We start from the raw sequence: 27,730 nt of genomic DNA on the forward strand, positions 1-27,730 counted from the left end.
AGCCAAAAAGCAGGTTGTTAAGAAGAAATTCAGATGTCTGACAGGCACATGAAAAGATGCTCTGCATCACTAATTACCAGGGAAACGCAAATAAAAACCACAGTGAGATATCACCTCACACCAGTTAAGATGGCCAGCATCAAAAAGACTAAGAACAACAAATGCTGGCGAGAATGCGGAGAAAGGGGAACCCTCCTACACTGCTGGTGGGAATGTAAGCTAGTTCAACTATTGCCGGAAAGCAGTATGGAGGTCCCTTAAAAAACTAAAAATAGAAATACCATTTGACCTGGGAATTCCAATCCTATCAATTTACCCAAAGAAAGCAAGTTCTCAGATTTAAAAAGACAGATGCACTCCTATTGCAGCACTTTTTACAATAGCCAAGATATGGAAGCAACCTAAGTGTTCATCAGTAGATGAGTGGATAAAAGAAGATGTGGTACATATACACAATGGAATACTATTCAGCCATAAGAAAGAAACAAATTCTACTGCTTGCAACAACATGGATGGAGCTGGAGGATATTATGCTCAGTGAAATAAGCGAGGCGGAGAAAGACAAGTACCAAATGATTTCCCTCATTTGTGGGGTATAACAACGAAGCAAAACTGAAGGAACAAAATAGCAGCAGACACAGAGACTCCAAGAAGGGACTAGCAGTTACCAAAGGGGAGGGGTGGGGGAGGGCGGGTGGGGAGAAGAGAGAAGGGAATTGAGGGGTATTATGATTGGCACACATGATGTGGGGGGGTTACGAGGTTAGACAGTGTAGCACAGAGAAGGCAAATAGTGACTGTGGCATCTTACTACACTGATGGGGAGTGACTGCAATTGGGTATGGGGGGGACTCGATAATATGGGTGAATGTAGTAACCACATTGTTTTTCACGTGAAACCCTCATAAGTGTATATCAATATCTTAATTTGAAAAATGCTAAAAAAATTTTTAAAGAAAAAAAGTTCAAATAAGTTGCTATATCACAGGACAGAAATATAAAAATACTGTTACATGTTTTTCTCAAGCAGTACTTATAACTAAGTAGTACTTTTCTTTAAGTAGTACTACTAATTGTCACTGTTAATTAGTCCTATTGTGGCTTTGTTCAAACGGTAGCAGGATAGTCCCCAATGCACAACATTATGTCATTTCAAATGAGCACCAATTTTTCATACTTTGGTTAAGGTAGTGAACTGTGTGTGTCGTTATTTTCCACTACGCCATGGCTGTGTCTTGCGTTGCCCGTCTAAGCCTGCCAGCTCCCCCGGCCCAGGACCCCGAAGGAGGGGACCCCCGAACTGGGGATGCTCACCCGGGACCCCTGCTCCTGGCAAGCCCCGCCCTCATAACAGGCCTGCCCCCAGGACGCGGGCGCTTCCCTGCTGGCCCCGCCCCTCACGACCCGGGCCGGCCCACGCCGAGGAGTCTCCGAGGATTCGCCTCTTCCGGTTTGGGTTGCCATGGTGGCGCCCCGCCCGCCTCACCCAGTCTTTTCCGGTTTCAGTCCTGCGTGGCAGGGCGGGCAGGCGGCCTTGGGCCTTTAGAGCCTTTTCGTCATGGCGGCGCCCTGCTTCCCCTTCAGGCTGCAGCCCGTCGTGGAGGCGCCCCGGTAGCCTCTTTGGGACCCAGGCTCTCTACGTCGCCACAGCTCTCCCTCCTCCCGGCTGCACTAGCGGCTCCCAGGATTCGCCGGAAGTAAAACTTCGGAAGTGAGGCGGTGTCTCTGCCCGGAAGCGACCGCCGCGCAGGGAAAGATGGCGGCGGCGGTTAACGCGGTGCCTTGCGGGGCCCGGCCCGGCTGGCATCCCAAACCCAGGCCGCAGCCGCGCACGTTCCTTGCCGCCGGGCCGGCGCTCATAGCAAGCGGCGATGAGCTGGTGGCCGCCGTGTGGCCGTACCGACGGCTGGCTCTGCTGCGGCGCCTCACGGTGCTGCCGTTCGCGGGGCTGCTCTACCCGGCCTGGCTGGGCGCCGCGGCCGCTGGCTGCTGGGGCTGGGACGGCAGCTGGGCGCAGGTCCCTGAGGCCGCGCTGCTGGTGCTCGCCACCATCTGCCTCGTGCACGCTCTCACCATCCTCTCCGGGCACTGGTCCGTGCACGCGCACTGCGCGCTCACCTGCAACCCAGTAAGTGCGCGGGCTCGAACCCGACCCCTGCCACCGTCGGGCCTCGCCGCAGGTCGCAACCACGGGCCCCCAGCGGCGCCTTTCTACCCCTTTAGCGTCGGCTAAATCCTGGTCCTATTGCTGACTTGCTTGTGCAGGTCGCCCCCTTTTTTGAAGTTCCTCCCTGGTCGTTCAGATACGGTAAGGTGATACCTGTAAAAAGGCACTTAACGTAGGGCCCGGCATATGTCGCTGTTTGATGGGGCTTGTTAAGTAATGCTAGGTCGCCGTTACTGCTCAGTTGTTTCTCATGGAAACGATCCTGTCTTCCTTCTCATCTGTCTTCTACTTTCGTTTTCAAAGCGTGAGGCTAGACCTGGGGGAGGTTTTGAGAACTCTGCTGCCCAGTGCCCAGAGGCCCTCCCCCATTGTGAGCTTGAAATGCCGATAATTGCAGCCTTTAAGAGGAGCAGGAGCTATCTGCAGGCAAGTAGTTTAACCACTTGGAGTCTTATAAGGGTAGGGAACAGAGAACTGCTGTCAGAGTACATCTTCGCAGGTGTGACCCTTAGACTCGAGATCGGAATGAGTGAGAGCTGCCCTGGGTCAGCAGTTGGTGTGGTGACTGCGCCACCACCCTCTGGGCCTGACTCAGGTGACCCAGCAGGTTGGGAGCCAGGGGCGCCGAGGTCAGCCTCCAGCCAGCCTCCCCTCTGGCCCCTGGTGTGTGTGTGTTGGAAGAAGAGGGAAAGCATAGCCCCAAGGCTGTTGAAAGAGCGCAAAGTCCCCTCTTCCCCCTTTGACTCTGAATGTGGGTTTAATTTTCTTTCTCTTCTTAGAGAGTGAAATCTCCCTTATCCCAACAAGCCTTACCTCCAGGGGAGGGACTCAAAATGTCTGGGCTTGGTGGCTTCAAGTCTGTACAATGAAAGACCCCAGTAAGGGTCAGTCAAGTGGAGGAGAGTTGGGGAACTGTGACAGCACCACCACCACCACCACCAAACTTCCAGTTGCCTTTGGGCCTGCAGCTATAAAGTATGACTGTCCACTTTCTCTCCGGGTATCAAGAACAAGGAGACGCCAAGCTGCCTTGGGGTTAGGAAGGGCAGATCTGGGTTTCATTTTCCCCTTCTGTAAAGTGAGAACTGTAACACCTACCTCAGGGCACCACTGTGAGAAGAAACCCAGGTGACATATGTAAGCGCCTGGCCTGGGTCCGACCCTGTGGAGCACTTTGCACTTTTCTCCCCTTGCGTTTCACCAAAGCTCCTTGTTGTGTCTTTGTCGTTATTTTCTGCCTCCTTCAGTGGCCTATGAACTCCCCAAGGGGCGGGCCTGTCTCTCAGGGTCACTGCTATGGCACCCCACCACCACCCCAACTCTGAGATGCACACATCACATGCCAGAGCAGCGGTGGAGGGGGGATGCAGCTCAGGACTGTGGAAGCACTAATTAAGCTCCACTCAGTGCCTCCATGTCTCAGGTGCTGAGGGAACTGGTGCACAAACAAAACCAGACCAAACCCATTGCCTTCCTGGTGTTCATAGGGGAGATAGAAGTCACACTCTGCAGTCGGTGCTAAAGAGGGCAAATCAGGACAAGGACAGGCACGTTGTAGGGGAATGTGGATGGGGCTGTCCAGGGGAGCCTCCTGAGAAGGTGACATTTGCACAAAGACCTGAAGCCAGCTGTGTAACCACCTGTTCTGGGCAGAGAAATGGCTTATGCCAAGGCTCTTAGCTGAGGCAAAGATGGGCCTCATCGTCCCTCGTCACTCCAGGACAAGACATGACTAGTAAGTGGGGAGGTGAGGCAGCCAGAGGCCAGGCAGGCTGTGGCGGGGCTCAGGTCACATGCTCGCAGGGGCAGTGTTCTTTCTGTTGGAGTTCAAGTTGCCGTTAGCACAGCCCTGGGCGTTGGGTCCTGTCTGTGACCTCAGCTTTATGATATGGGACCAGACACACAGTGAGGTGGTATCCCTTGTCCTAGTGACAGATTGTGGAGTGGCCAAGAGCGCGCCAGGAGCCCATGTTCCAGAACATATCTGCAGAGCCTCTGCACCCACATCCTCCCCAGTAGGGGGCTGAGGAGGGCTCAGCAGTAGCACTTTGCCTCTCACAGGAATACGACTCCAGCAAAGCGACCTTTGTGAAGGTGGTGCCGACCCCCAACAACGGCTCCACTGAGCTCGTGGCCCTGCACCGCAATGAGGTAGGGACCACCCAGCACAGGGCCTGGGTGGGATACCCAGGCACTGACACCCTGGGTCAGGGGCCCCTGCCACAGCCACACCTTCTCCCACAGGGTGAGGACGGGCAGGAGGTGCTGTCCTTTGAATTCCAGAAGATCAAGTATTCCTATGATGCTCTGGAGAAGAAGCGCTTCCTTCCTGTGGCCTTTCCTGTTGGAAATGCCTTCTCGTTCTACCAGACCAACAGAGGGTTCCAGGAGGACTTGGAGATCCGCATGGCTGAGAAGAAGTTTGGGAGCAACAAGTGAGTCACCATGGCCCCGTGTGCTATCCCTGCCCACAGGGCTGGGGCTCTCCCGTGGTCAAAAGCCCAGGTGCCTAGCTGAGTCTGAGGCTCCTCTCCTGTTTCTGCCCTGCTGCGCCCACGTTAGGGTGCCTGGGATGTGGGAAGGAGGGTCTGCCTTTTCAGCAGAGCGTCCCAGGAGAAGGTGGCGGGTGCCCTCTGAGAAGTGTGCTCTAGTCTGGTCTCTCCAGAGCTTGCCTGCTGACCGAGCCCTCGGTGGGCACCTTCGCTGTGACACGTACAGTCTTTGTGGGACCTGGCCCACAGCCAACGAGTTGGCTGTTAGTCCTCACTCTGTTGTTGTAGCTCTTTGTTCTAACCTTTTCCTAAGCTGTCTCCTTTCTCCTCATCCCCATCCTGGTACTTTAGGAGTGGTGCTAAAAAAAAAAAATTGGATCAGCAATCACAGTAGCTCTCCTTTGTAGTGGCTAGAATGGCAGACATCCTGCACACGCTATCTCCTCTGATTGCTGAAACTGCCAGTGCTGCACATGACTGAGAGCGCAGAGCTGGGCTTGAAGACCCTGTCGTTTGGCTTCAGAGCCCCTTCCCGGCACCGTCATCATCATTCTAAACCTGAAAACCCTCAGAGCCTGTAGATGACCCTAGTTGACATCGCCAGTTTCCTGGCTACACGGGGCCACTACACGGTGCCACACAACACACCCTTAGGCCCCTGCTTGCCATTCCAGGGCCTTTATTGAGGGAGTTTCGGAGAACTCTGGCTGCAGAGCGGCCCTCGCCAATGCGGGGCTTAGTTGTGTTTCAGGCCCCTGGGTACTTTGGATGCCCGGCAACCGGGCCGACCCTGTGCACCTTCACAGCTTCCGCCCCACAGCCGTGTGTTCCTTCTCTGCTCACCTTGTCACCCAGCCTGATGACAGGTTCTGTCTGATCCCAGTGGTGCTCAGGTGGGCGTCTGCCTGAGGAACCCGGTGCTGACTCAGAAGCTTCATCCAGGTTCTGTGGAGCGGCAGGGGGGGGCCGCAGTCAGCGTGCCTGCCCCGGTGCCGTGGGACAAGGGAGGCAGTAGTCGAGCAGAGTGTCCCGTCTGGCTCCTTGTTTCCTGGGGAGGCTTGTGGGACCCCCCACCATGAACAGGGTGGGGGTTTGTCGTCTTGCAGGGCCGAGATGGTGGTGCCCGACTTCTCAGAGCTGTTCAAGGAAAGAGCCACGGCGCCCTTCTTTGTGTTCCAGGTAAAGCTGCAGCTACAGCCCTTACCCCCACTCCACTCCTCAGGGCTTTCACAGCCCAAGCCACCATCACCCCCAAACCTGAAAACCTCTGTCCTCATGGGTCTGAGCCTGTGAGCAATCCAACTCCACAGTCCCTGGGTGGCGCGCCTACGGACAGACAGGCCATGTCCCACAGGTGTTCTGCGTGGGGCTCTGGTGTCTGGACGAGTACTGGTACTACAGCGTCTTCACACTGTCCATGCTGGTGGCCTTCGAGGCCTCCCTGGTGCAGCAGCAGATGCGGAACATGTCAGAGATCCGGAAGATGGGCAACAAGCCCCACATGATCCAGGTGTGGCTAGCAGGGAGGCCAGATGGGAGGGAGCTCCCTGCCGGGCATGGGATGGGCTGCGACTGGTTCTGAGATGCACCTGCACCATGCCCACACCAAAGCCAGCGCTGACCATACCTGCTCCGGCCCAGGTCTACCGAAGCCGCAAGTGGAGGCCCATCGCCAGCAGTGAGGTTGTCCCCGGGGACATCGTCTCCATCGGTGAGGCGTTGTCCTGCTCCACCCCGGTGGGAGCCCTCCCTGTGGCTGCTGTCCAATGCCACCCCTGCTCTGCCCTACAGGCCGCTCCCCACAGGAGAACCTGGTGCCGTGCGACGTGCTTCTGCTGCGGGGCCGCTGCATCGTGGATGAGGCCATGCTCACAGGGGAGTCAGTGCCGCAGATGAAGGTGCTTGCGGGGGAGGGGACTCAGTCCCATCAGGTGCATCGCCATTCTAGTCACGTGGGCGGGCGGGAGAGAGCAGGGGGCTGGGCCAGGACCCCACTCAGGTGCAGATGGAGGAGGGACAGCCCTGGCACAGGAGGCTAGAGGAGGCAGAGGGCAGGCAGTAGGTAGCAGGAGCCGCCAGGCTCCCTGAACAAGGACAGAATGGGAGTGTGGAAAGAGAAAGAGATGAGAAAGGCCACGCCATGGGGTGGGATTGGGCATCCAGGCCAGGAATCAGGGGTAGCAGACTCAGAGGGTGTGGACCCTACAGAGGGTCCAGGCAGGGAGCCAGCTCTCAAGATCTGGGGTACGGAGGAGGGGGCTGGGGTGTACCAGCCTCACTGTCCTCCCCAGGAGCCCATTGAAGACCTCAGCCCTGACCGCGTGCTGGACATCCAGGCCGACTCCCGGCTCCACGTCATCTTTGGGGGCACCAAGGTGGTGCAGCACATTCCCCCCCAGAAGGCCACCACGGGCCTGAAGCGTAGGTGCCTCGGGGGCGTCTGGAGGTGTCCTGACCCCACCACCCCTGAGCCCTGCACGTCCGTTTGGTTGTGCACAAGTCAAGAGGAGCAAATGTAAATGACGCATGCTCTGCTTATCTCCACAGCAGTCGACAACGGGTGTGTGGCCTACGTCCTCAGGACCGGGTTCAACACGTCCCAGGTGTGGTGCCCTGCCCAGCTCTGGGGAGGTGGACCATGGGGCGGGTGGCAGACAGTCAAGACAGTGGCCCTTTCAGACCCCAGAACATCCACCCCATAGGCCCACTGTGACAGCAGGTACTGAGCTGCGAGCCAGGGTACACAGGTGACCCCCAGACCAGGCCCACTGCCCCCCGTCTGTGGTTTCAGGGGGAGCACAGACAAAACGGGCTGTAACCCCACATTTTGGGGTTGTGAGCAAAGTCATTCCCTTAAGCTTTCCATTGAAGTACTGTCTGGTAGAGGTGGTGGCCAGACCTTCCAGAAAACTCAGGCCCCCACCTCAGCCACATCCTTCCCCAACCCCTAGGTCTTGGCCAAGCTGTGGCCGCCTGCATTGCGTAGTGGTCCCTGGAACAGCTGTGCGGTTGACTGCTGGACTGGGGTGGGCCTGGGCAAGCACTCCCCATCAGCAGAGAGCCTCTGCCCAGACGCTTTCAGCTGGAGGAGGCGCCACCGTCCCCCAGGAAAGCCTCTGTCCCTCCCTTCCCATAGGGCAAGCTGCTGCGCACCATTCTCTTTGGGGTCAAGAGAGTGACCGCAAACAACCTGGAGACCTTCATCTTCATCCTCTTCCTCCTGGTTTTTGCCATTGCCGCAGCCACCTATGTGTGGATTGAAGGTAAGCAGTGCTGCCCTCCACCCGTCTCCTGGGCCCTGTCCGCATGGCCCTGTCCCCAGACTGGTAGACCCACTCTCCTCAGGCACCAAGGACCCCAGCCGGAACCGCTACAAGCTGTTTCTGGAATGCACGCTGATCCTCACCTCAGTCGTGCCTCCAGAGCTGCCCATCGAGCTGTCGCTGGCTGTCAACACCTCCCTCATTGCCCTGGCCAAGCTCTGTAAGTGCCTGAGGCAGAGCTGGGGTGCCAAGTGGGCTGGGGCCTAGCAGGATCCCTGACCCTGGCTCCCTCCTCCCAGACATGTACTGCACGGAGCCTTTCCGGATCCCCTTTGCCGGCAAGGTGGAGGTGTGCTGCTTTGACAAGACGGGGACCTTAACCAGCGACAGCCTATTGGTGCGCGGAGTGGCTGGGCTCAAGTGAGTGGGGGCGGGGAGGCTTGGGCCCTGAGGCATCAGTGGAGGGCTCTCTGGAAGCTCATGGGACAGAGCTGCCCTGCCTCCACCCCTACAGTGAGAGGTGTGTGCAGTGTATTGCAGGGGTCCGGTCCGAGGTCCTTCCCATGCACTTCACAGTCTGAGAGAGCAGCTTGGGGGCCCACCTTGGGCCCTGGGCAGCTATGTGACCTCTGGGTGTGTGCATGAGAGGGCTCAGGTGTCACAAGGCCCAAAATGATGCCCTGCAGGCCCTCTAGTGACTGGTACAGGGTGGGGGCCCATCCCTCACCCTGGTATCAATTCCTGGGGTTCCAGCTCACCTCTACCCTGTAACGAGCTGTTCCTCATCCTTACAGAGATGGAAAGGATGTGACTCCTGTGTCCAACATCCCCGTAGAAACACACCGGGCCCTGGCCTCATGCCACTCACTCATGCAGCTGGATGACGGCACCCTTGTGGGTGACCCTCTCGAGAAGGCCATGCTGACAGCTGTGGACTGGACGCTGACCAGAGGTGAGGGGCTGGAGCCTTAGGCCCAGTTGGAACCAGCTGCCAGCTTTCACTGCCACAGGCCGGGGGCTGCACCCCTCAGAAGAGACCTGTGTGCCCAACTTGGGCAGGCAGTCCCCTAGGTGGGTGAGCGTAGGCTCACCTCTGATCTGGGATAGCCCACGTCCTTAGGTGTCCCCCTGGGTTGGAACCTGCCTAGCCCCGCCTAAAGCCGTGGGACAGGGTCCTCCCAACCCATGTCTCACTCTGACCCCTCCCAGTTCTAGGAGTTCCCAGAGGCCCCACGTCTGGGTGCAGGAGGTGGGAGGGACTGAGGGGGAAGGCGGGGGCTTGGCTTCTCTGTGGAGCGAAGGTCCTCAGGACTCGTACTTATTTGTTTCCAGATGAGAAAGTATTCCCCCGAAGTATTAAAACTCAGGGGCTGAAAATTCACCAGCGCTTTCATTTTGCCAGTGCCCTAAAGCGAATGTCCGTGCTCGCCTCCTATGAGAAGCTCGGCTCCACCGACCTCTGCTACATGGCAGCCGTGAAGGGGGCCCCTGAAACGCTGCACTCCATGGTGAGCCACCCCAGCCCCAGGGGGGAGGGGGCGTGGGGCATTCAGTGACATCCCCCTGCATTCCCTGCAGTTCTCCCAGTGCCCGCCTGACTACCACCACATCCACACGGAGATTTCCCGGGAAGGAGCCCGTGTGCTGGCGCTGGGGTACAAGGAGCTGGGGCACCTCACCCACCAGCAGGTAAGGCCCACCTGTGGGGCCCTCACCCTGGTGGCCCCCATCCCCTGCAGCACTGCCACCCTGGTAGGCAGCGTTTCCTCTTCCTCCTCCTTGCCCTCTACCTTTAGTGGCACTCAGTCCTCTGTCCCTTCTCCACTGTATCCTATCCAGTCCAGCTCCCAAGGCTCCCTCCTGCAGAGCCCAGCCAGGCCCATGTCTGCCCAGCCTCCTGCCCCACACCCAGTGGTCCTTGCACACACACACCCTGCCCCGGGAATGCTAGGAAGGCCCTCGGACCCCCTGCATCCGGCCCACTCTGCCCCTGCCCTTCCCAGTCACCTCAGTCTCGGGGCGTCTCCGGCTTTCACTTGTGTCCAGTGTCCCGTCAGCCACTGGCTCTCCTCCCACCTCCACTGCCAGCACTGCGTCTGTATCTGCTTCCATCCTGCCTCTCAGCCAGTCAGTCCGCTGGGCCTTCCAGAGCACATGCCAGCTCGGGGCCCTAAGTCCGGAGTCCCAAAGGGGGCTGCTCACAGCACCCCAACCCATCTGCCCCCATCCCCTGCCTCATGCCCCTCTGCGTTCTTATTTCTGTGATTTTCTTTATTTCATGTCTCCTCTGGTAGAGGGCAGTCTCCATTGGGGATGGGGGGCTTTAGTTTCTGGTGTGGGGTAGTGTGAGCATGGGCTCACTGGTTAAAAGAGTCCCAGTTTTTCTGTCTGGGAAGCCAAGCCACGGGGCACTGTGCCGCACTGTCGTCCACACCAGGGGGTGAAGGCGCCATGGTGGGAGGCACAAGACCACCAGCCATGTCCAAGCCCCAGTGCCTCCACGGTGCCCCGGCACCCTCCTGTGCCTCTCACCTGCTGACCCTTGAGTGTTCTGTGAGGATAGGGCTTTCCCTGACCTCCCCTTCCTACCCCCACCGTCCAGCACATTGTCAGAGCTCAGAAATGGAGGGGCAGGGATGGGTCACAAGGGCACCCCCGTATCCCTACACAGGCCCGGGAGGTCAAGCGGGAAGCCCTGGAGTGCAATCTCAAGTTTGTGGGCTTCATCGTAGTCTCCTGCCCGCTCAAGGCCGACTCCAAGGCTGTGATCCGCGAGATCCAGAACGCATCCCATCGGGTATGACTGCCGGACCCCTCCCAGCCAGACCATTGGGCAGTGGGCAAACCGGTCTCGGCAGTTCCTTCCAGAGGGGGAATTGTGACAGCAGGGGACAGTTCCACACTCGGTGGGGCAAGCTGGGGTGGTGTGTAGGTCTCAGCAGTAAGGACACCATGAATTTTGGCTGAACTCTGTCGTGGCTCAGGTGCTCACGCTGTCCCAGGCCTGAGGATGCTGTGGGACCCAGCCTGTGCCCACCCTGGTCACATCACTTCTCGGGCCTCAACTTCCTGGGAAGTGAGTGCAGTGCCCCCACTCTACCCCGTCCTCAGGAAGAGGGGCTGCAGTTGGGGCAGGGGATGTGGAGGCAATTCCCAGACAGCCGCATCTGTCTGTCCTGCTGGTTTGTTTCCTAGTCTGGGACCCAAGATGCACTGCAGGGTGTGGGAGGTCAGCAAGCAGTCTCAGAGGGACTGGCCCCAATCAGGCTTTAAGCCGGGTGGCGGGAGCATGTATCCATCTGCTGCCTGGGGCAGCTACCAAGCCATGAGGGTCCACACCAAGGGCCTGTTCTCAGTTTATATTAAAAGTGAAGCTGCAGATGTTCTCAGACAAGAACAGGTATATAAGTTGTTTGCATAAAACATCACTGGGGGGTGGGTTATGGTGTCTGGAAGCCTGTTCCCCGTTAGGGGACAGGACCTCCTTCTGTGGCTTTCCTCGGAGGGGACTCAAATCTCCAGATCTCCGGGCTGGAGTTCTGACCTGCTGGGCCCTGCCCTGCTGAGCCCTGCCCTGCTGAGCCTCTGCCCTCTCCCCAGGTGGTCATGATCACAGGTGACAACCCTCTCACTGCCTGCCATGTGGCCCAGGAGCTACATTTCATTGAGAAGGCGCACACGCTGATCCTGCAGCCTCCCACGGAGAAAGGTGAGGCCACCCTGTGTGGCTACGGGCAGGGGGCACCTTGAGTCCAAGAATAGCTTCATCTGGTGGCCTGCTTGCATGCCAGGCCTGAGAGTAGGTCACCGAATATCTGTGACACAAGCCTGTAGATCTCAACCCTGCCCTGTGCTCAGGCCATCTGGCCACGGAGCTCCACACCCACATGTCCAGCAGCGCAAGGGCAATCACTAGTTCCAAGATGAGGGACAATTTCCAAACTCTGGGCAGTTGATTGTAGTCACACCAACCCATGTTTCATCTCTTCACACCCACCTTGGGCCTGGCAGGCTGTTTGCATGACAAGTGCTCCTCTCTGGAGCACTCGGACAGCGGGTGTTCATGCTCGCCATGGCTGGACCCCTCACACAGGCCAGGACAGCCTGCAGTACCACAAGGGTTTCCTCTGCCCCACATGAGAGGGCTTGCCATTCCCACGCACCACATAGGGGGAAGCTGACCAGGTTTGCTATTAAGGGTTTGAACCCAGGCATCCTGACTCCAGAGCTCATGGCCTCTGGCAACTCCTGAGTAACCATGTTGGCTGCAAGTGGTGCCCCAGAGTCAGACCAATAGAGGGGCAAGTGCAGTCCCTGCGCCTTTGGCTGGTGGAGTGGGATCTATCAGATGGCACAGGATGGTGCCCAGTGTAGGGCCTGGGTCGGGAGGGACATTCACTGGGGGTCACTGAGCTGTAGGCCAGAGGAGGGTGCTGGTATGGCCCAGCAGGGCAGCTTCCGAGACCTTTTCAGCCATCTCGTGGTCTACACTGTTAGTCGCAGATTCCTGTCCTAGCCCCAGACACTGGGCTTCTTGAAAGCTCAAGGGTCACGGGCAAATGGCCCAGAAGTGGCTGTCAGGACTGCTAATGGGCAAGCAAAGCCGCTGTAACAAAATGGCCACAACAACAGCAGGTGGAGGTTTTCCTTCCAGCCAAGGCAGCCCAGGGCGAGCCATCCAGGGCTGGTGGGCCATCTTTGGTACTCAGTGGCTGTACCTAGGCCAGACAGCTGGAAAGAAGAAGTGGATGGCAAGCAGTGTCTGTCCTGAGGAAGTTACTGCAGTGTGCTAGCCCTGGGAAAGCAGGGTCTCAGGCAGGCCCCAGGGACGGGGGGTTCATTGGGTTAGGGGCCAGTTGTGGGGTGTCTCGCTTCCGAGGTCAGGCTGCCTGGGTTTGAATCTGGCCCTGTCACATGGTCTTAGGCTCTGGGTTCTCAGAGGGTTCTGGATGATACCAGTGAGGTATCTGGGGCCCAGGGTGCAGGTTGGTGTGGAGAGGGGTTGGGAGTGCGGGGTGGGGGCCAGGCAATACTGGGACCATATCCGGGGATCCAAGCAAGGGGGTCTGCCAGAGCAGCTGAGCCATGGCCCTTACCTGGTACCGGCCCCGCAGGTGGGCCCTGTGAGTGGCACTCCATCGATGGCAGTGTCACGCTGCCCCTGGCCCGAAGCTCCCTGAAGGCACTGGCCCTGGAGCATGCGCTCTGCCTCACGGGTGACGGCCTGGCCCACCTGCAGGCCGAGGACCCCCAGCAGCTGCTTTGCCTCATCCCCCACGTGCAGGTGTTTGCCCGCGTGGCCCCCAAACAGAAGGTGAGTAAAAGGGGTGGCGGGATTGGGCAGGGCCCTGGGGGATGCACAGCCCTTACTTGGCCTATCTCTTGCCCCTCCAGGAGTTTGTCATCACCAGCTTGAAGGAGCTGGGCTACGTGACCCTAATGTGTGGGGATGGCACCAATGATGTGGGCGCCCTGAAGCACGCTGACGTGGGTGAGCCCTGCAGGCTGGGCTGCTGCTCCTCCGTCGTCCTGTCACACAGGCTTAACATCAGAGACACCGAGGCAGCGGGGCAATGGGGCAGGGCCTAGTGGATTGGGGATACAAGGGGCTGCAAGGCCACGGAGGGACATGGGTGTTTGAGCAACAGCATGGCGGGGCCAGGGAGGCTCTGAGGGCCAGACGGGTTGGTTTGCTCAGGCCACTGGGCACCATGTAGGGACTGTGTGGGAGCTTAGGGCTGAGTTCCGAGGCCAGGGGGAGAGGGGACAGTGGAAGCTAAAATGTTTGCCAGCATTTTTGTAGCCTTGGATCTGTGCTGACAATGCAGACATCAAACTGATGTTTGACAATTTAATGCAGTCTTGATGCTTTTCACATGTTTATGTGCTTTATTTACCAACTACAGCATCTGTCACTTACCGCTTATCACTTAGAATTACAGTTCTTGCCGATAAACTTCTTTGGAAGCCAGTTAATTCTGACCTGTCCAGTGTTAAGTGCATTTGGGGTTTTGTTGTGTTTTAAAGCAGTTTGTAGAAAGTAAGATAGACCTCTGAGAGGCACTTCCTGGGGAGGGGGGGGAGGTTTGGCTCCGGGGCCGGCAGCTCCATCCCTGGGTGAGCAGGCCCCTGCGCCTCCTCTGGGCGGACATACACATGCGCCCTCCCCCCAGGTGTCGCGCTCCTGGCCAATGCGCCGGAGAGGGTGGTTGAGCGGCGGCGGCGGCCCCGGGACAGTCCCATCCTGAGCAGCAGCGGAGTCAGGGCCACCTCCAGGGCGGCCAAGCAGAGGTCGGGGCTCCCGCCCCCTGAGGAGCAGCTGGCCTCACAGCGGGTGAGTCTTGGGAGGGGGGCACCTGTGCCCCCTTTGTCGCTGGGTCTCACCCCCTGCTGTCTGCCCCACAGGATCGCCTGAGCCAGGTGCTACGGGACCTCGAGGACGAGAACACACCCATCGTGAAGCTGGGAGATGCCAGCATCGCAGCACCCTTCACCTCCAAGCTCTCGTCCATCCAGTGCAGTGAGTCCTGCCACACACCACTCCCCTCTCCCCTCCCGGGCCCTCTGCCCACACCCCTGCCCACACCTGCCTCCCCCCACAGTCTGCCACGTGATCAAGCAGGGCCGATGTACATTGGTGACGACACTGCAGATGTTCAAGATCCTGGCGCTCAATGCCCTCATCCTGGCCTACAGCCAGAGTGTCCTCTACCTGGAGGGCGTCAAGTTCAGTGACTTCCAGGCCACACTTCAGGGGCTGCTGCTGGCCGGCTGCTTCCTCTTCATCTCCCGCTCCAAGGTAGGCGGGGACAGGAGCAAAGCAGGACCTCCTGCAGCAGCCTAGGGGTACCCTCTGCCTCTGAAAGCCACAGCACCTGCCCCAGAGGTCCTGGGAGGCTTCTTGGAACAGTGTCCTTAGGCCAGTCAGGACAGGCTCGTGGAGATGCTGCTGTGTGTCGACCGTTTTGTCCTCACAGCGGCCCTTAGGGTGGAACTGTCATCGCCACGTTACGATGGGGCAGGGCAGGTGCCCGCCAAGGCTCCTCGGAGTTCCGCACTCTCCACAGGCTAGGGTCTTGGGTGGGCCACACAGCGCACATAGGCAGGGAGAGGGCAGACGTGCGACGATTGTCAGGACCACTCAGAAAGCGTGCAGGACCAGGAAAACCACAAAGTGGGTTATAGGCTATGGCGGAGAGCCTCAGGGTCAGTTGGGGAAGTCTGTGTGAGGCTGACACCCAGTGACATCCAGGCTAACTCTTCAAAGAAGAAGGGAGCCAGCCAGGAATGAGGTGGAAAGGCTACGGGAGCTGATACGAGGAAGCCCTGGTGGCTGGAATAGGACTGGGGGCAACCATGAGCCCCGAGGAGGCTTTGAGTTTATTCTAGAGTGGGGAAAAAGGGCGACATCTGGAATGAGCCGCAGGGGGCAAGTGGAGCTCTGGGGGTCACCAGGATCTGGTGACTGCTCTCTGCACATGGCTTGAAGGAGGCAGGGGTCCCCAGAGTAAGCCTGGGCCCTGACCCCAATCCTACCACTGCAGCCCCTCAAGACCCTCTCCCGGGAGCGGCCCCTGCCTAATATCTTCAACGCCTACACTGTCCTCACGGTTGTGCTCCAGTTCTGCGTTCATTTCCTGAGTCTTGTCTACCTGTATGGCGAGGCCCAGGCCCGGAGCCCTGAGAAGTGAGCGCTGCCTGGCACGGGGGTGGACAGGGTGCTCCCAAGAGGAGGTGGTGTCCCTGTGGTCAGGGTGGCAGGAGGGCATCACAGGCAATGGCCAGGGCCAGGCCAGTGGGGTAGGCCAGGCAGGGCGCTGGCTCTGTAGGGTCAGGGAGTCACAGAGGGGCCTGTCCCCCATGCATCCCCACAGACAGGAGCAGTTTGTGGACCTGTACAAGGAGTTTGAGCCGAGCTTGGTCAACAGCACCGTGTACATAATGGCCATGGCCATGCAGATGGCCACCTTTGCCATCAACTATAAGGTGAGACCCAGCCCCTGCCTGAGCTCACCCTGCCCCTCTCAGCCCCATGGTACATGGCCATCCATCCACCTGTCCCCAGGGCCCGCCCTTCATGGAGAGCTTGCCAGAGAACAGACCCCTGGTGTGGAGCCTGGCCGTGTCACTCCTGGCCATTGTAGGCCTGCTCCTGGGCTCCTCGCCTGACTTCAACAGCCAGTTTGGCCTTGTGGACATCCCTGTGGAGGTGAGTGGCCCCATGGACCATGGGGCCCCGGGACTCAGCTTGGACCCATCTGCAGGCATCCAGCTCACCAACGCTCCCTGCCCCGCAGTTCAAGCTGATCATCGCCCAGGTCCTGCTCCTGGACTTCTGCCTGGCGCTCCTGGCTGACCGTGTCCTTCAGTTCTTCCTGGGGACCCCGAAGCTGAAAGTGCCTTCCTGAGGCGGCAGTGCCGGCACCTGCTACCCACTCTGTTGCCACTGGGCAGGAGCCCCCACCATGAGGCTGGCCCAGCCTTCCCCCCAAGACTGAGCTGGGGCCCCCACATGGCTGTTGGCCTGGCTGGTAGAACCAGCCCCAGGCCAGCACCTTTGGTAAATAAAGCAGCATCCAGGATTTTAAGAAGCCCAGCCTCCACCTCTGTCTGCACCACAGGTGGGGTCGTGGGGCAGGGTGGTCACAGAGGAAGGTCCTGGCACCCTGCCACGGACCATGAGGTCATACTCTCTGCCGTACATTCAGTACTGGGATGGGCTGAGCTTTGTGCCCAGAGAGCACTACATATTTCCTGGCTTAACAAGCACCCCCTATTTCTGTGGTCTCAACTGCACATTTGGATGCCTCAGGCATTGGAGGTTTCTAAGGATCCACAACATTTTTCTCTTTTCTGTAATACACAAAATAACATCCCTCTTTCAGGGTGTATTAGATGTTAGAAAGTTCAATCCGCACCATTACAAGCACTAACTCGGGACATATTCGGGGTCCTACACCACGAGAGTGCCATTGCCATCCAGGCTCTGACCAGTAGCCTGTCTTGGCCCTCGTGACGAAGCCGTCCTCGCTTCCTGCGGACGCTCACTCACTACAACTCAGGAATTGCAGAGTAGGCGACCTGAGAGCAGTGTGTCACGCACGGTCAGTCAGAGATTTCTTGCCTTGTCAACAGCCAAAACCTTTAAAAAGCAATTAGAAACATGAAATCTATTTCCAGCCAGAAATTCCATGGAATGCAGGGTGTGGATATATTTTTGTAACTTTGACAAGCTGCATGTGAGGACCTCAGGCCAGGGGATCCAGGACCAGGCTCGGCAGGGATTCTTGGCCCTTTCCCACCCTCACCCTTTGGTCATCCTGAGCAGTGCACCCCTGTCTGGCTTCCACATTGGGAGTGTGGTCCACGGCCCAAGGCAGACACCGGGAGCCAGAGGTGGGAAGGGGCAGGGATAAGCCATGGATGCCCGTGGGCCTCACGTGTCCCCTGAGCACCGACCAAGGTCTCCGGAAGAGTAGGGGCGCCAGACCCGCCTACCTGGCAGAGGGGCTGCCGTGATCAAGTGGAATCCCTGAGACAATTGGGGTGATCCGGAAAGCACTCTGAAGCAGGGCTTTGCTGGAAATCACTTGGATGTGCTCTCTGCTCCAGCCCTGCATGCCGGAGACGGGTGCAGGTGCGCTGTAACGGAGGTCTCGGGGCCTGACCTAGCTGTGAGGGTTCACAGGGGTTCCCCCAGGCTAGGGGTCTCCTGCTCCAGAGAGAGGTCTTAAAAGAGTCCAGTGGAATCTGTCAGGATATCCACCCTCCACCAGGGGACCCCTTGCCCCCATCAGGCCGTGTTGGTTTCAGGGGCCTAACAGTCTCCCTGACGGGTGTAACAGGCAGTGTGGGAGGTTCCGAGACAGACCCCCGGGCCGCGTGGGCTCTGCGGGGCCACCGCCGGGAGAGAGCGCGGTCGGGCCGTAGAAAGAGAGGTGGGGCGAGGAAGCGTGGCCAGGAAGAAGTCCTGGGGTGTCCGGGTCTCGGGCGTCTCGGCCTCGGGTGGACACTCCGGAGGCCCCGGTCTCAGCATCTCCCGGGACTCGGGCAGTGGGCGAGGCCCACGCTTCCGGGCCGCGGGGCGTGGCCACCCGACAGGCGGGGCCTGAGGCGGGGTCGGCTTCGGGGCGCGGGCCGGGCGGGGCTGTCGCGGCGCGGGGGCGTGCCTGGCCGCGAGGCGGGGCGGCACGGAACCTGGGCGGCGGCGGCCGCGGCAGGAAACCGGGGCTGGGCCCCGCCGGCGAGCGATCACGTCCCCGTCCCAGTCCTCGCGGAGCGATCCTCGGGCCGGGCCATGGACGCGGCAGAGCCGGGTAGGCGGTCCGGGACTCGCAATCAAACGGGCCTCCCCCGACCCTACCCCGCCTCCTAAATTGAGGGCCCCGCCTCCCCGTCTCCGTCCAGAAAGCCGGGAGAAGAGGTCCTGAATGGGGAGGATGCGGGGATCTTCCATGGTAGAGACCCCCCCAAGCCGAGAGGGGCCCGGCCACCAGTCCCTCAACCCCTCCCCCCATGGAGTCCTCACCCCGGATGCCTGGGGGGGGGGCCCAGGAAGGGGAAGTGGCCGCTTCTGCTTCTGATATTTGTGATGGGGGCAGGGTGTCACGGCCGCTGATGGAGGGGGCGACGCGGCAGGATCTCCATCTGGTGCCTGCACTGCCCGGGGAGGGGGCAGTGCTGTCCGGGCCCCGAGGAAGGGGTGGGCTGCGGCAGAAATGTGGCAAGGTCCGACGTGTGTTTCCGGCTGCCTTTGTGTCTCTGTTGTACATGCTCAGTGTCACTTGCCCTCTGTGTCCCTCCTAGTTTCAGTGCCCCCATGTGTGTTTCTGCTAAGGGTTCTGTGCTGGCCTGTCCCACGTGTATTTCTATCTGTCTGGCCTGAGTCCATGTGGTTCCATTGTCAGGCCGGCCTTCTCCCCAGGAACAGTGTGGCTGCATCTGGGGCATCTGTGTTGTTGCTCTGCTTCTGGGCCCCTATGGGGCGGGATGGGAGGGTGTCTCTACTCTGAACAGCTGTCCCAGTGTTGGGTTGTGCCTGAATCCGTCTGCCTGCCCTGAGCCAACTCCACCCCAGCCCACGCTGCCTCCACACCAACTCAGACACCTACCCCATCCTGCCCGCCAGTGGGGCCAGAGCTAGCGCTGGCTTGTGCACTCTCTCTCTCTCTCTCCTCTTTTTTGTCTGTCTCTCTCCTCTTTCTGTCTCTCTCTCCACACCCTCCTAACAACCGGCCAAGGTTCTGTGGGTGGAGGGAGGCTTCACTTGGCCTGTCTGTGACACTCCCCTCCCCCAGGGCTACCCCCAGCTCCAGAGAGCAGGAAGAGGTACAGTGACATCTTCCGGAGCTTGGACAACCTTGAGATCTCACTGGGGAACGTGTGAGTCTGAGCCTGGGTCACCTCCAAATCGTGCCGGGATCCCCCAAATCCCTAACCATTTAGGTGCCTGAAATCCCATTAGAAAACTACAACATCTGGATTCACTTTCCTTATAATCTGAGAAATCTAAGATGGGGTTCTCCAAAACACCTGACCATACCCAAATGCAACCTCCCAAATCCACTAGAAATCCCGAAAGTGGTCCTAGGACCCCCACATAGCCTTCTTGTCACCTCTTAAAACATTTCAGATCCTTATAATCTCACTCTATGAACCCCTGAGTTACCTGGGAACCTTCAAACTCTGAAGTCCCGTAAAAAAGTGTACCTGGTTCCCCTCCAAAACCCAAACCCTCAGATCTCCTGGATACAAGAGATGTCCAGGACCATCTCCCAAACTGCCCTGGGGTCCCCAGGACCCCTAGGCCAAGTGATGGGATGGACGGTGGCATCCTGACACCCTTACCTCCCAGGACCCTTGAGATGCTGAGTGGAGACTCTGTGCTTTCCGGAGACCCAGAGCCTGACCAGACCTCCACAGCCACTGTGGTAATAAGGGGCAGGGCCAAGGCAGGAGGGGGCCCTCAGGCAGGAAGAATTTGGGGAGGTGGGGCCCTACACTGCCAGCTCCTGAGTGCTTTCTCCCTCTACCTCAGCCCAGTGAAAGCAGGCGTTGGAGTGGCTCCTCTCTGGAGGGTCCTGCACCCCTTACAGGTAGGGGGCTTTGTGGCCAAGGGAGTGGAGGCAGAAGAGTCCTTCCCTAAATGAGTCACTACGAGCTGCTTGTTCTGTGCATGAGGGACATGGCAGAGCCCACAACAGTGCTGAGCCTCTTCCCACAGGGGCCCCCAGTCTGGGTGGAAAATCTGGGTAAAACTGCAACCTGGGCAAGTGATCACAAAGTAATGTTTGGGAGAGCCATAGGATATAGAATAGGAGCCTCTGGTCTGGTCGGGGGCTCAGAAAGGCTTCCACTGGAGGCCAGGGTTCAGAGGTCAGATGTCCACCCTTCTACCCCAGCGGAGGAACTGGACTTGCGGCTCATTCGGACCAAGGGGGGTGTGGATGCATCCCTGGACTACGCCAAGACCTGGAGCCGCTATGCCAAGGAGCTGCTGGCCTGGACAGAAAAGAGAGCCAGCTATGGTGAGGGCCCCTTCTGCCCAGCCCAGACCCCAGGCAGTGCCCACACTCTGTCTGACTCAGACCCTTGCCATCTCCCCCAGAGCTGGAGTTTGCCAAAAGCATCATGAAGATTGCCGAGGCGGGCAAGGTGTCAGTCCACCAGCAGGTAGCCATGACCAGGCCCCCCTAGAGCCCAACCCTTCCAGAACCCCAGCCCTGCCCCCCCACAGATCCTCAGCATCCTCTAACAGCCACCCTTCCCATCCTAGAGCCACATGCCACTGCAGTACATCTACACCCTGTTCATGGAGCACGACCTCAGCCTGGGAGCCCTGGCCGTAGAGACGGTAGCCCAGCAGAAGAGAGACTACTACCAGGTGAGGGGGCCCTGCTGGCCTTCATGTCTCCTTCCATTCGCAATCACAGCTCCCCCGAAGGAAGGCACCGTTGCCATCAGGTCCATTTTACTGATGAGGAAGCAGAAGCCCAGGGATGCTAAGGAACTTGCCCAAGGTTACCCGGCAGAGATTCAAACCAGTCTTTCTGTGGCGTTGCAAAACTGGAAGTTGAGGGGGCTGCTGAGTGTTCCCAGAAGAGGGCCTTGGCATCTCTGGGTCCAGGCAGAAAGGATGAGGTGACAGCTGAAATTCTGTGGGACATGGGGATGGGAAAGAGCAGGTCTGTGTGAGAAGACCACCCTGGGGAGAGTGCAGACCCAGAAAAGGGTCCAGAGGTTGAAAGGTCCCTTGCCACGGGGAATGGAAAGACCAGGTCCCCTTAGGATCCTCATACTCCATCCTTGCTAGCCCCTGGCCGCCAAGCGGACTGAGATTGAGAAGTGGCGGAAAGAGTTCAAGGAACAGTGGATGAAGGAGCAGAAGCGGATGGTGAGGCAAGGGTTGGAGGCTTGGGTGGGAGAAGAGACAGAGAAAGGGCTGCTGACCGTACCTTCCTGCACCCAGAACGAAGCCGTGCAGGCGCTGCGGAGGGCCCAGCTCCAGTACATGCAGCGCAGTGAGGACCTGCGGGTGCGCTCCCAGGTGTCCCCTGAGGAACCAGCCCCCCAGGCCTCGCCGGGACCCAGCAAACAGCAGGAGCGGCGGCGACGCTCCCGAGAGGAGGCCCAGGCCAAGGTGGGGACCCAGCTCGTTCCCCCCAGCTCTTTGGTGCACGCCGCCCCACCCTGTCTCCTACACTCGCTGCTGGCCTTGGTTTCCCCAGGCCCAGGAGGCCGAGGCGCTGTACCAGGCCTGCGTCCGTGAGGCCAACGCGCGACAACAGGACCTGGAGGCAGCCAAGCAGCGGATTGTGTCGCATGTGCGCAAGCTGGTGCTGCAGGGAGACGAAGTACTGCGGCGGGTGAGACCCTTTCCCGCTGCCGCCTCCCCACAGCTGAGTGCCCCCTGCCCCAAAACAGACTCCAGGACACCAGGACTTGCTCCATCTCTTCAGACGGCCAGTTGCCGTGCCCAGTCCCTAACTGCACCTCTGCCCCAGCCCCAGTCCCAGCCCCACCCTGTGGGGGTCCTGCCCAGCGGCTGATCCGCCTGGCTCTGATCACTCCCCGAGCCCCTGCCACTGCCCTTGTCTCTAAGCCACCTCCCACTTCCCCGGCGGCCACGCCCCCAAGCTCCGATCACGCTGGGAGCTCCAAGGTCAGGCCCCGCCTCTTTCTCCCGTCTGCGCCCTGCAGGTGACCCTGGGACTGTTCAGCCTGCGGGGGGCGCAGGCGGAACGTGGCCCGCGCACCTTCTCCGCCCTGGCGGAGTGCTGCGAGCCCTTCGAGCCTGGCCAGCGCTACCAGGAGTTCGTGCGGGCGCTGCGGCCTGAGGCACCGCCGCCTCCGCCACCTGCCTTCTCCTTCCAGGAGTTCGTGGCCCCTGTGCACAGGTGGGCCCCTGGAGCAGGGGTGGGATGAGCCTGGGAGCTGCTGCACCGGGCTGTCGGCACTGTGGGGCTGAGTCCCCAAGGTCAGAGAGCTTACAGGCGCAGCACTTCAATTCGGTCGGCAAGGCTCTCGTTTTGGCGGTGAGGTCTTGTCTGAGTCCTGGGAGAGCTCTGGGCTCTGGGGTTACTGCAGGCCTGCAAGTCATACGTGGGTGATGTCCTCCCAGGCCAGGTTCCCGGTTACCTGGGCCCTCAATCCTCTCCTTTCAGCTCCCCTCTGGACACAAGGAAGAAGCTTTCCGGCCCCCCACCTCCACGGCTGGATGAGAGTGTGGCTGAGTCAGGCCCTTGGGAGGACACAGGTACAGGGTGAGGGGAATGCTGGCAGGGTGAGTGCCCAGACGGATGGCTGCGAGTGGTGCTGGGGCATGGGTTTGTCCTAAGGACATGTCCCTTCCTAGGGACTCCGGGCCCCACTCCAGGCAGCGATGTGGACAGCGTGGGTGGTGGCAGTGAGTCTCGGTCCCTGGACTCTCCCTCTTCCAGCCCAGGTAGGGCCGGGACCTAGCCCTGACCCACTCCGTGTCTCTAACCATCCTCCAGCCCCTGACCAGGCTCTGACCCTTAGTCTCTGACCTATTCTTTGACCTCTACCCACAACCTTGACCTGTTTCCCTCAATCTCCGACCTGTCCTCTTGATCCAACTTCTCAACCACTCCTCAGGTTGCTGACCCATTCTCTCACCCCTAACCTCTGACTTGTCTGACTCCCCCTGACCTCTGACCATTTCCCTAAGGGCATCTGTGGGTGGTTCTAGAAGGCCTGAAAGCCAGGAATGTCCCCTTAGCCTTGGAGCCGCCCCATGACCCTGTGGTCCCCAACCTCTGTGACCTTCTGACTCCAGGCCCCGGCGCGAGGCGGCTGGTAAAGGTCTCATCCATAGGCACCGAGTCCTCAGATGACTTTGAGGAGCGAGACCCTGGTGAGGCAGGAAGCGGGCGGCGTGGGGTAGGGGGTAGGCCAGGCACCCCTGACCCTGTCTCCCTGCAGACCTGGGAGATGGGCTGGAGAATGGACCAGGCAGCCCCTTCAGGAAGTGGACACTGTCCAATGCAGCCCAGACACACCAACTGCGGCGGCTGCGGGGCCCTGCCAAGTGCCGCGAATGTGAGGCTTTCATGGTCAGCGGGATCGAGTGTGAGAAGGTGTGGCCTGGGCTGCCTACCCAATGACCTCCCTGACCCCAGGCACCTCCCTGAGCTGAGATTCCCTATGACCTTCCCATCCTGGGACCTGCCCTGATATGATAACCTCATGTGAGCCCCCTGCGCCCTGAGGATCCCTATGGCCTTCTCTGACCCCACTGACCCCTGCTGACCTCCCTGACCCTATGACCTTCCCCTCAGTGCTTTCTGACCTGCCACAAGCGCTGCCTCGAGACTCTACTGATCCTCTGTGGACATAGGAAGCTCCCAGCCCGAACTCCCATCTTTGGGGTTGACTTCTTGCAGCTGCCGAGGGACTTCCCAGAGGAGGTGCCCTTTGTGGTCACCAAGTGCACAGCAGAGATAGAACACCGTGCCCTGGGTGTACAGGTGTGTCTTGCCCCTTGCCAGTTGACTATCCCCACTAGCGACCTGGCCCTCTCAATGGCAAGATTGCAAGCCAGGTGTCCATTTCCTGCCCCTGCCCTGCAGGGCATTTATCGGGTCAGTGGGTCCCGGGTCCGAGTGGAGCGGCTGTGCCAGGCTTTCGAGAACGGCCGAGCATTGGTGGATCTGTCAGGGAACTCTCCTCATGACATCTCGAGTGTCCTCAAGCGATTCCTCCAGGAGGTGGGTGCTCAGGGTGCAGGGGCCGGGCAGGCTCAGGCTGAGGACCCTCTGTAGCTCACCCACACCTATGTCCCCCTCGCCGTTCCACCCCCAGCTCACTGACCCCGTGGTCCCTTTCCACCTCTACGACGGCTTCATCTCTCTGGCTAAGGCCCTGCATGCAGACCCCGGGCACAACCCCGGGACCCCCAGCCCCAGCTCTGAGGTTATCCGCTTGCTGAAGAACCTCTTGGTGCACCTGCCTGACTCTAACTACAACACCCTGCGGCACCTGGTGGCTCATCTGTTCAGGTGTGCACTGTCCCTGATGTTGAAATGTGACCCAAGAAATAGATCTGTGACCCTCTTCCCTGGACCTGGGACTACTGACCTCTGAGACTGACCCCTGACACTGACCTCTGACTTTTGCATGTGACTTCTGAGCTATGAACTTTAATACATGACTCCTGACTTTGCATGCTGACCCCTGACACCTGTTGCTGGGCATGTGGCTATTGGTCTCAGACAATGACCAGGACCACTTACCCATGACTTGGGCAAGTTGCCACTAGCCTGGCCTGCAGGTCCTACCTGATGACCAATGACTGTGTACTCCAAGGCTTGAACCTTCTCACACCATCCCCAGGGTGGCCGCACAGTTTGAGGAAAACAAGATGTCTGCTAACAACCTGGGCATTGTGTTTGGACCAACGCTGCTGCGGCCACCAGATGGCCCAGGGACAGCCGGTGCTGGCCCGGTCACCTGCCTGCTAGACTCCGGGCACCAGGCACAGCTTGTCGAGTTCCTCATCATGTACTATGAACAGATCTTTGGGATGGACGAACTCCCCCTGGCCGTTGAGCCCCCACCCCAAGACCCCAGCCCAGCCCCCGAGCCCCTCACAATCAGCCCCCAGACACAACCCCCAAACCTTGCTCCAGACTCCCTGCCCCCAGCCCTAGCCCTGGACCCTGACCCAGACCCAGAGCCCCACAGTGCCCCTGAGGAGCATCTCGAGGCCACACCCTCTGAGGTACGAACCCTCTGGCCCACAGACGTGAGAAGGGCCTTCTCTCCTTCTAATCTCTCTCTCCTGTCTTCCTTCCTTCTCTTTAAAATTTTTCTTTCTTTCCCTCTTTCTCTTCTTTATGTACCCTGTGCTCATTCTGGAAGGAAAAGTAAGGAGTGGAGTGGTGGATAATAATGGGATAACAACAGGGTACAAGCCCTGCAGAGGTACTAACATTCATTCCTTTAACAGAATAGTCATTGAACACCTATGTGCAAGCATTGTTCTAGGCACAACAGATACATCAATGAACAAAATATTTAAAGACCCAGCCTCTTGGTGCCTGCAGTCTAGTGGGAAAGAAACCAACAATAAAAACAAGAAATAGGACACAAAGTTAGTTCTATAGGATGTTGCAAGGTCGCAAGTACTATGGAGAAAAGAGTAGCATAAGGTAAGGGACATTGAGGGCACCAAGGTAAGAGATGGGCAGTTGGTAGCAGTAAGTGGGATGCTTTGGGCGGGTCTCACGGAGAAGGGGGTTTGAGCAAAGACTGGAAGGATACAAGGGAGGAGTGAGTGAGGTGGAGATCAGGAGTAGGGTGTGCCAGGCAAAGGGAACAGCCAGTGCAATGGCCCTGAGGTGGGAACACGCATGGTGTGTTAGGGCACAGCTCCAGGCTGTAATGAATGAGAGGAAGGTGGGAGGAAGGGAGACCAAAGAGGGGTCATGGGCTGCCCTTGGCTGCCTGCCTACTATGCTCACATGCTTTACTAGCTTCCTGTCATCCTCACCACAGCCCTGGGAGGTAGATACTGTTAGTGAAAACCATTTACAGATGAGACTCCTGCAGGGGGCTCCCCTGTCCCTCAGATCCTGCTACACCCTCCCTTGCTGAGAGCAGAGACTTCCTGAAAGCAGAGCAGCCCAGAGCTGGGAAAGCATCTGCTGGTGAGCCTGTGCATCTGTGCAAAATGGAATGACCAAGAAAGTTGTTAGGATGTAGAAAGAACTCCAGCCACTATGAGCATTTAGCTAAAGGATAAACTAAAGGATATACAGATAAACTAAGAAGCAGGTGTAAGGTCACAGAGAACACAGCAGGATGGAGACGGATAGTTTATCTTGGTCTTAATGCAAAGATGGCTGAGTCACTCCCTGGGCTGGCCCTCTGCTGAGCAAGGGTGTCCTTATCCTCAAGGAGCCCACAGTTGAACTTAACAACATTGCTCTGAGCACTACACTGTTAAGGGCATCATCTCCCCAGACACAAAAACTGCAAAGGAACATTGGCGTGTCCAGGAACAAATGCTCAGCTCTCCAAGAATCTTGAAGAACTGGGATTTTATTTTGGGGTCTTGGTCTTGGGTTTCTCCCTGCAGACTCCAACTCCACAGAGTGACCAGAGAGAAGAAGTGGCCGAAAACACCAAAGATGAGGGAGGGGAAGGTGAGTGTGTTGGGGGGGGGGTGCAAGAGTTCTGGGGGTGCCCCTGGCCCCCCATGGCAGCTTGGCTGAGAGATGATTCCCTGGGGAATATCCAGAGGACTTAGGGGTGCTCAGCATTGATCACCCATCCCACAGTGTCCAGCAAAGGCCCTGAGGACTCACTCCTGGGGACACAGTCCCGTGGCCACTTCAGCCGCCAGCCAGTGAAGTATCCCCGGGGGGGCGTGCGGCCTGTCACCCACCAGCTATCCAGCTTGGCCCTGGTAGCTTCCAAATTGTGTGAGGAGACCCCTGTCACACCAGTACCCCGAGGGAGCTTGCGGCGGAAGGGACCCGGCACCACCACCTCCTCCCCTGAGGGGAGTCCGCTGCGCCGCGCCCCACTGCCCAAGCATTTTGAGATCACCCAGGAGACAGCCCGGCTGCTCTCCAAGCTGCACAGTGAGGCTGTGCCCAAGACTACCTGCTGCCCAGACCCCCAGCCTGAGGAAACGGATGACCATCTCTGACCATCCCAGGACTCTTACCAAGAGGCCTAGGACTGAGAAGATGGTCCCATTTCTCCCAGTAGTTCAATGTTGGAGCTTCTGGAAAGTTACTATCAAGAAAGGCTATGTGGCCTGGGGGAGGATTAAAACCCTTTTTGGGGCAGTGTACTCAGATCCCCAGACTAGACACAGGTCTGCCAAGCATCAGGGCCACTCAGGTTCAGAGGTTAGCTAGGGTCAATATCAGTACTCAGGGTCAGTACAGGTCACGGGATCATTGGGGGTCCACCCCAGTCTCTGACCTCTGGGACAAGGTGTGTGGGGGGGGACTTTTGCTATTTTGCTGTGGCCACTCCCCCACCTGCCTGCCCTCCTTGGCTGAGCCCAACTGTCCAGCTCTTGGAGCGGGTGGGCAGCCCAGACTCAGCGTCCTGGTGGTGCTGGAGTCTGATGGCCACCGAATAAACTGTCCTTTATGCCCTTGAGTGCCTTTCTTTGCCAGGGCAGGGTGACAGGGGAGAGGTCAGCAAGGGCAAGCCTCCTTTGGCCCCATTTTACCGACGAGGGGAACCAAGACCCCCTTTCTTTCATCCCAAACACCCCTACACATTTCCAGGCAGGCGGGGCTGGGCTTGGGCACCCGGCTGAGTCA

The 27,730-nt window shown here is 58.8% G+C and overlaps 2 protein-coding genes across 7 annotated transcripts; both read left to right on the forward strand.

The window, feature by feature from the left end:
• Positions 1-1,500: 1,500 nt before the first annotated feature.
• On the forward strand, positions 1,501-16,513 carry ATP13A1 (ATPase 13A1). 3 transcript variants are annotated; one of them, XM_036895613.2, is made up of 26 exons: positions 1,502-2,128; positions 4,229-4,318; positions 4,412-4,602; positions 5,766-5,838; positions 6,014-6,169; positions 6,301-6,370; positions 6,451-6,557; positions 6,951-7,080; positions 7,207-7,262; positions 7,796-7,922; positions 8,005-8,142; positions 8,222-8,342; positions 8,717-8,874; positions 9,255-9,430; positions 9,501-9,611; positions 10,594-10,719; positions 11,523-11,631; positions 13,037-13,236; positions 13,317-13,413; positions 14,096-14,256; positions 14,328-14,442; positions 14,525-14,721; positions 15,467-15,609; positions 15,797-15,908; positions 15,988-16,131; positions 16,220-16,513. In XM_036895613.2, exons 1-26 carry the CDS (start codon positions 1,757-1,759, stop codon positions 16,328-16,330), a joined length of 3,591 nt encoding a protein of 1,196 aa, XP_036751508.1. In that variant the 5' UTR covers positions 1,502-1,756; the 3' UTR covers positions 16,331-16,513. The 3 variants fall into 3 exon arrangements, with proteins under 3 accessions (XP_036751509.1, XP_036751508.1, XP_057345999.1); XM_036895614.2 differs by lacking the exon at positions 10,594-10,719 and having other exon boundaries at positions 1,501-2,128; XM_057490016.1 differs by lacking the exon at positions 4,229-4,318.
• Positions 16,514-18,082: 1,569 nt separating this feature from the next.
• On the forward strand, positions 18,083-27,557 carry GMIP (GEM interacting protein). 4 transcript variants are annotated; one of them, XM_036895532.2, is made up of 21 exons: positions 18,083-18,238; positions 19,220-19,304; positions 19,777-19,852; positions 19,960-20,017; positions 20,324-20,449; positions 20,530-20,594; positions 20,698-20,805; positions 21,235-21,315; positions 21,391-21,561; positions 21,650-21,787; positions 22,122-22,318; positions 22,586-22,677; positions 22,777-22,866; positions 23,164-23,298; positions 23,367-23,521; positions 23,723-23,911; positions 24,014-24,151; positions 24,246-24,442; positions 24,777-25,164; positions 26,524-26,590; positions 26,726-27,557. In XM_036895532.2, exons 1-21 carry the CDS (start codon positions 18,220-18,222, stop codon positions 27,097-27,099), a joined length of 2,949 nt encoding a protein of 982 aa, XP_036751427.2. In that variant the 5' UTR covers positions 18,083-18,219; the 3' UTR covers positions 27,100-27,557. The 4 variants fall into 4 exon arrangements, with proteins under 4 accessions (XP_036751427.2, XP_057346000.1, XP_036751430.2 ...); XM_057490017.1 differs by having other exon boundaries at positions 23,828-23,911; XM_036895535.2 differs by having other exon boundaries at positions 23,221-23,298.
• The last annotated feature ends 173 nt before the right edge of the window (positions 27,558-27,730 follow it).

The sequence above is a fragment of the Manis pentadactyla genome, chromosome 12, assembly GCF_030020395.1.
Source record: "Manis pentadactyla isolate mManPen7 chromosome 12, mManPen7.hap1, whole genome shotgun sequence".
Lineage (NCBI taxonomy): Eukaryota > Metazoa > Chordata > Mammalia > Pholidota > Manidae > Manis > Manis pentadactyla.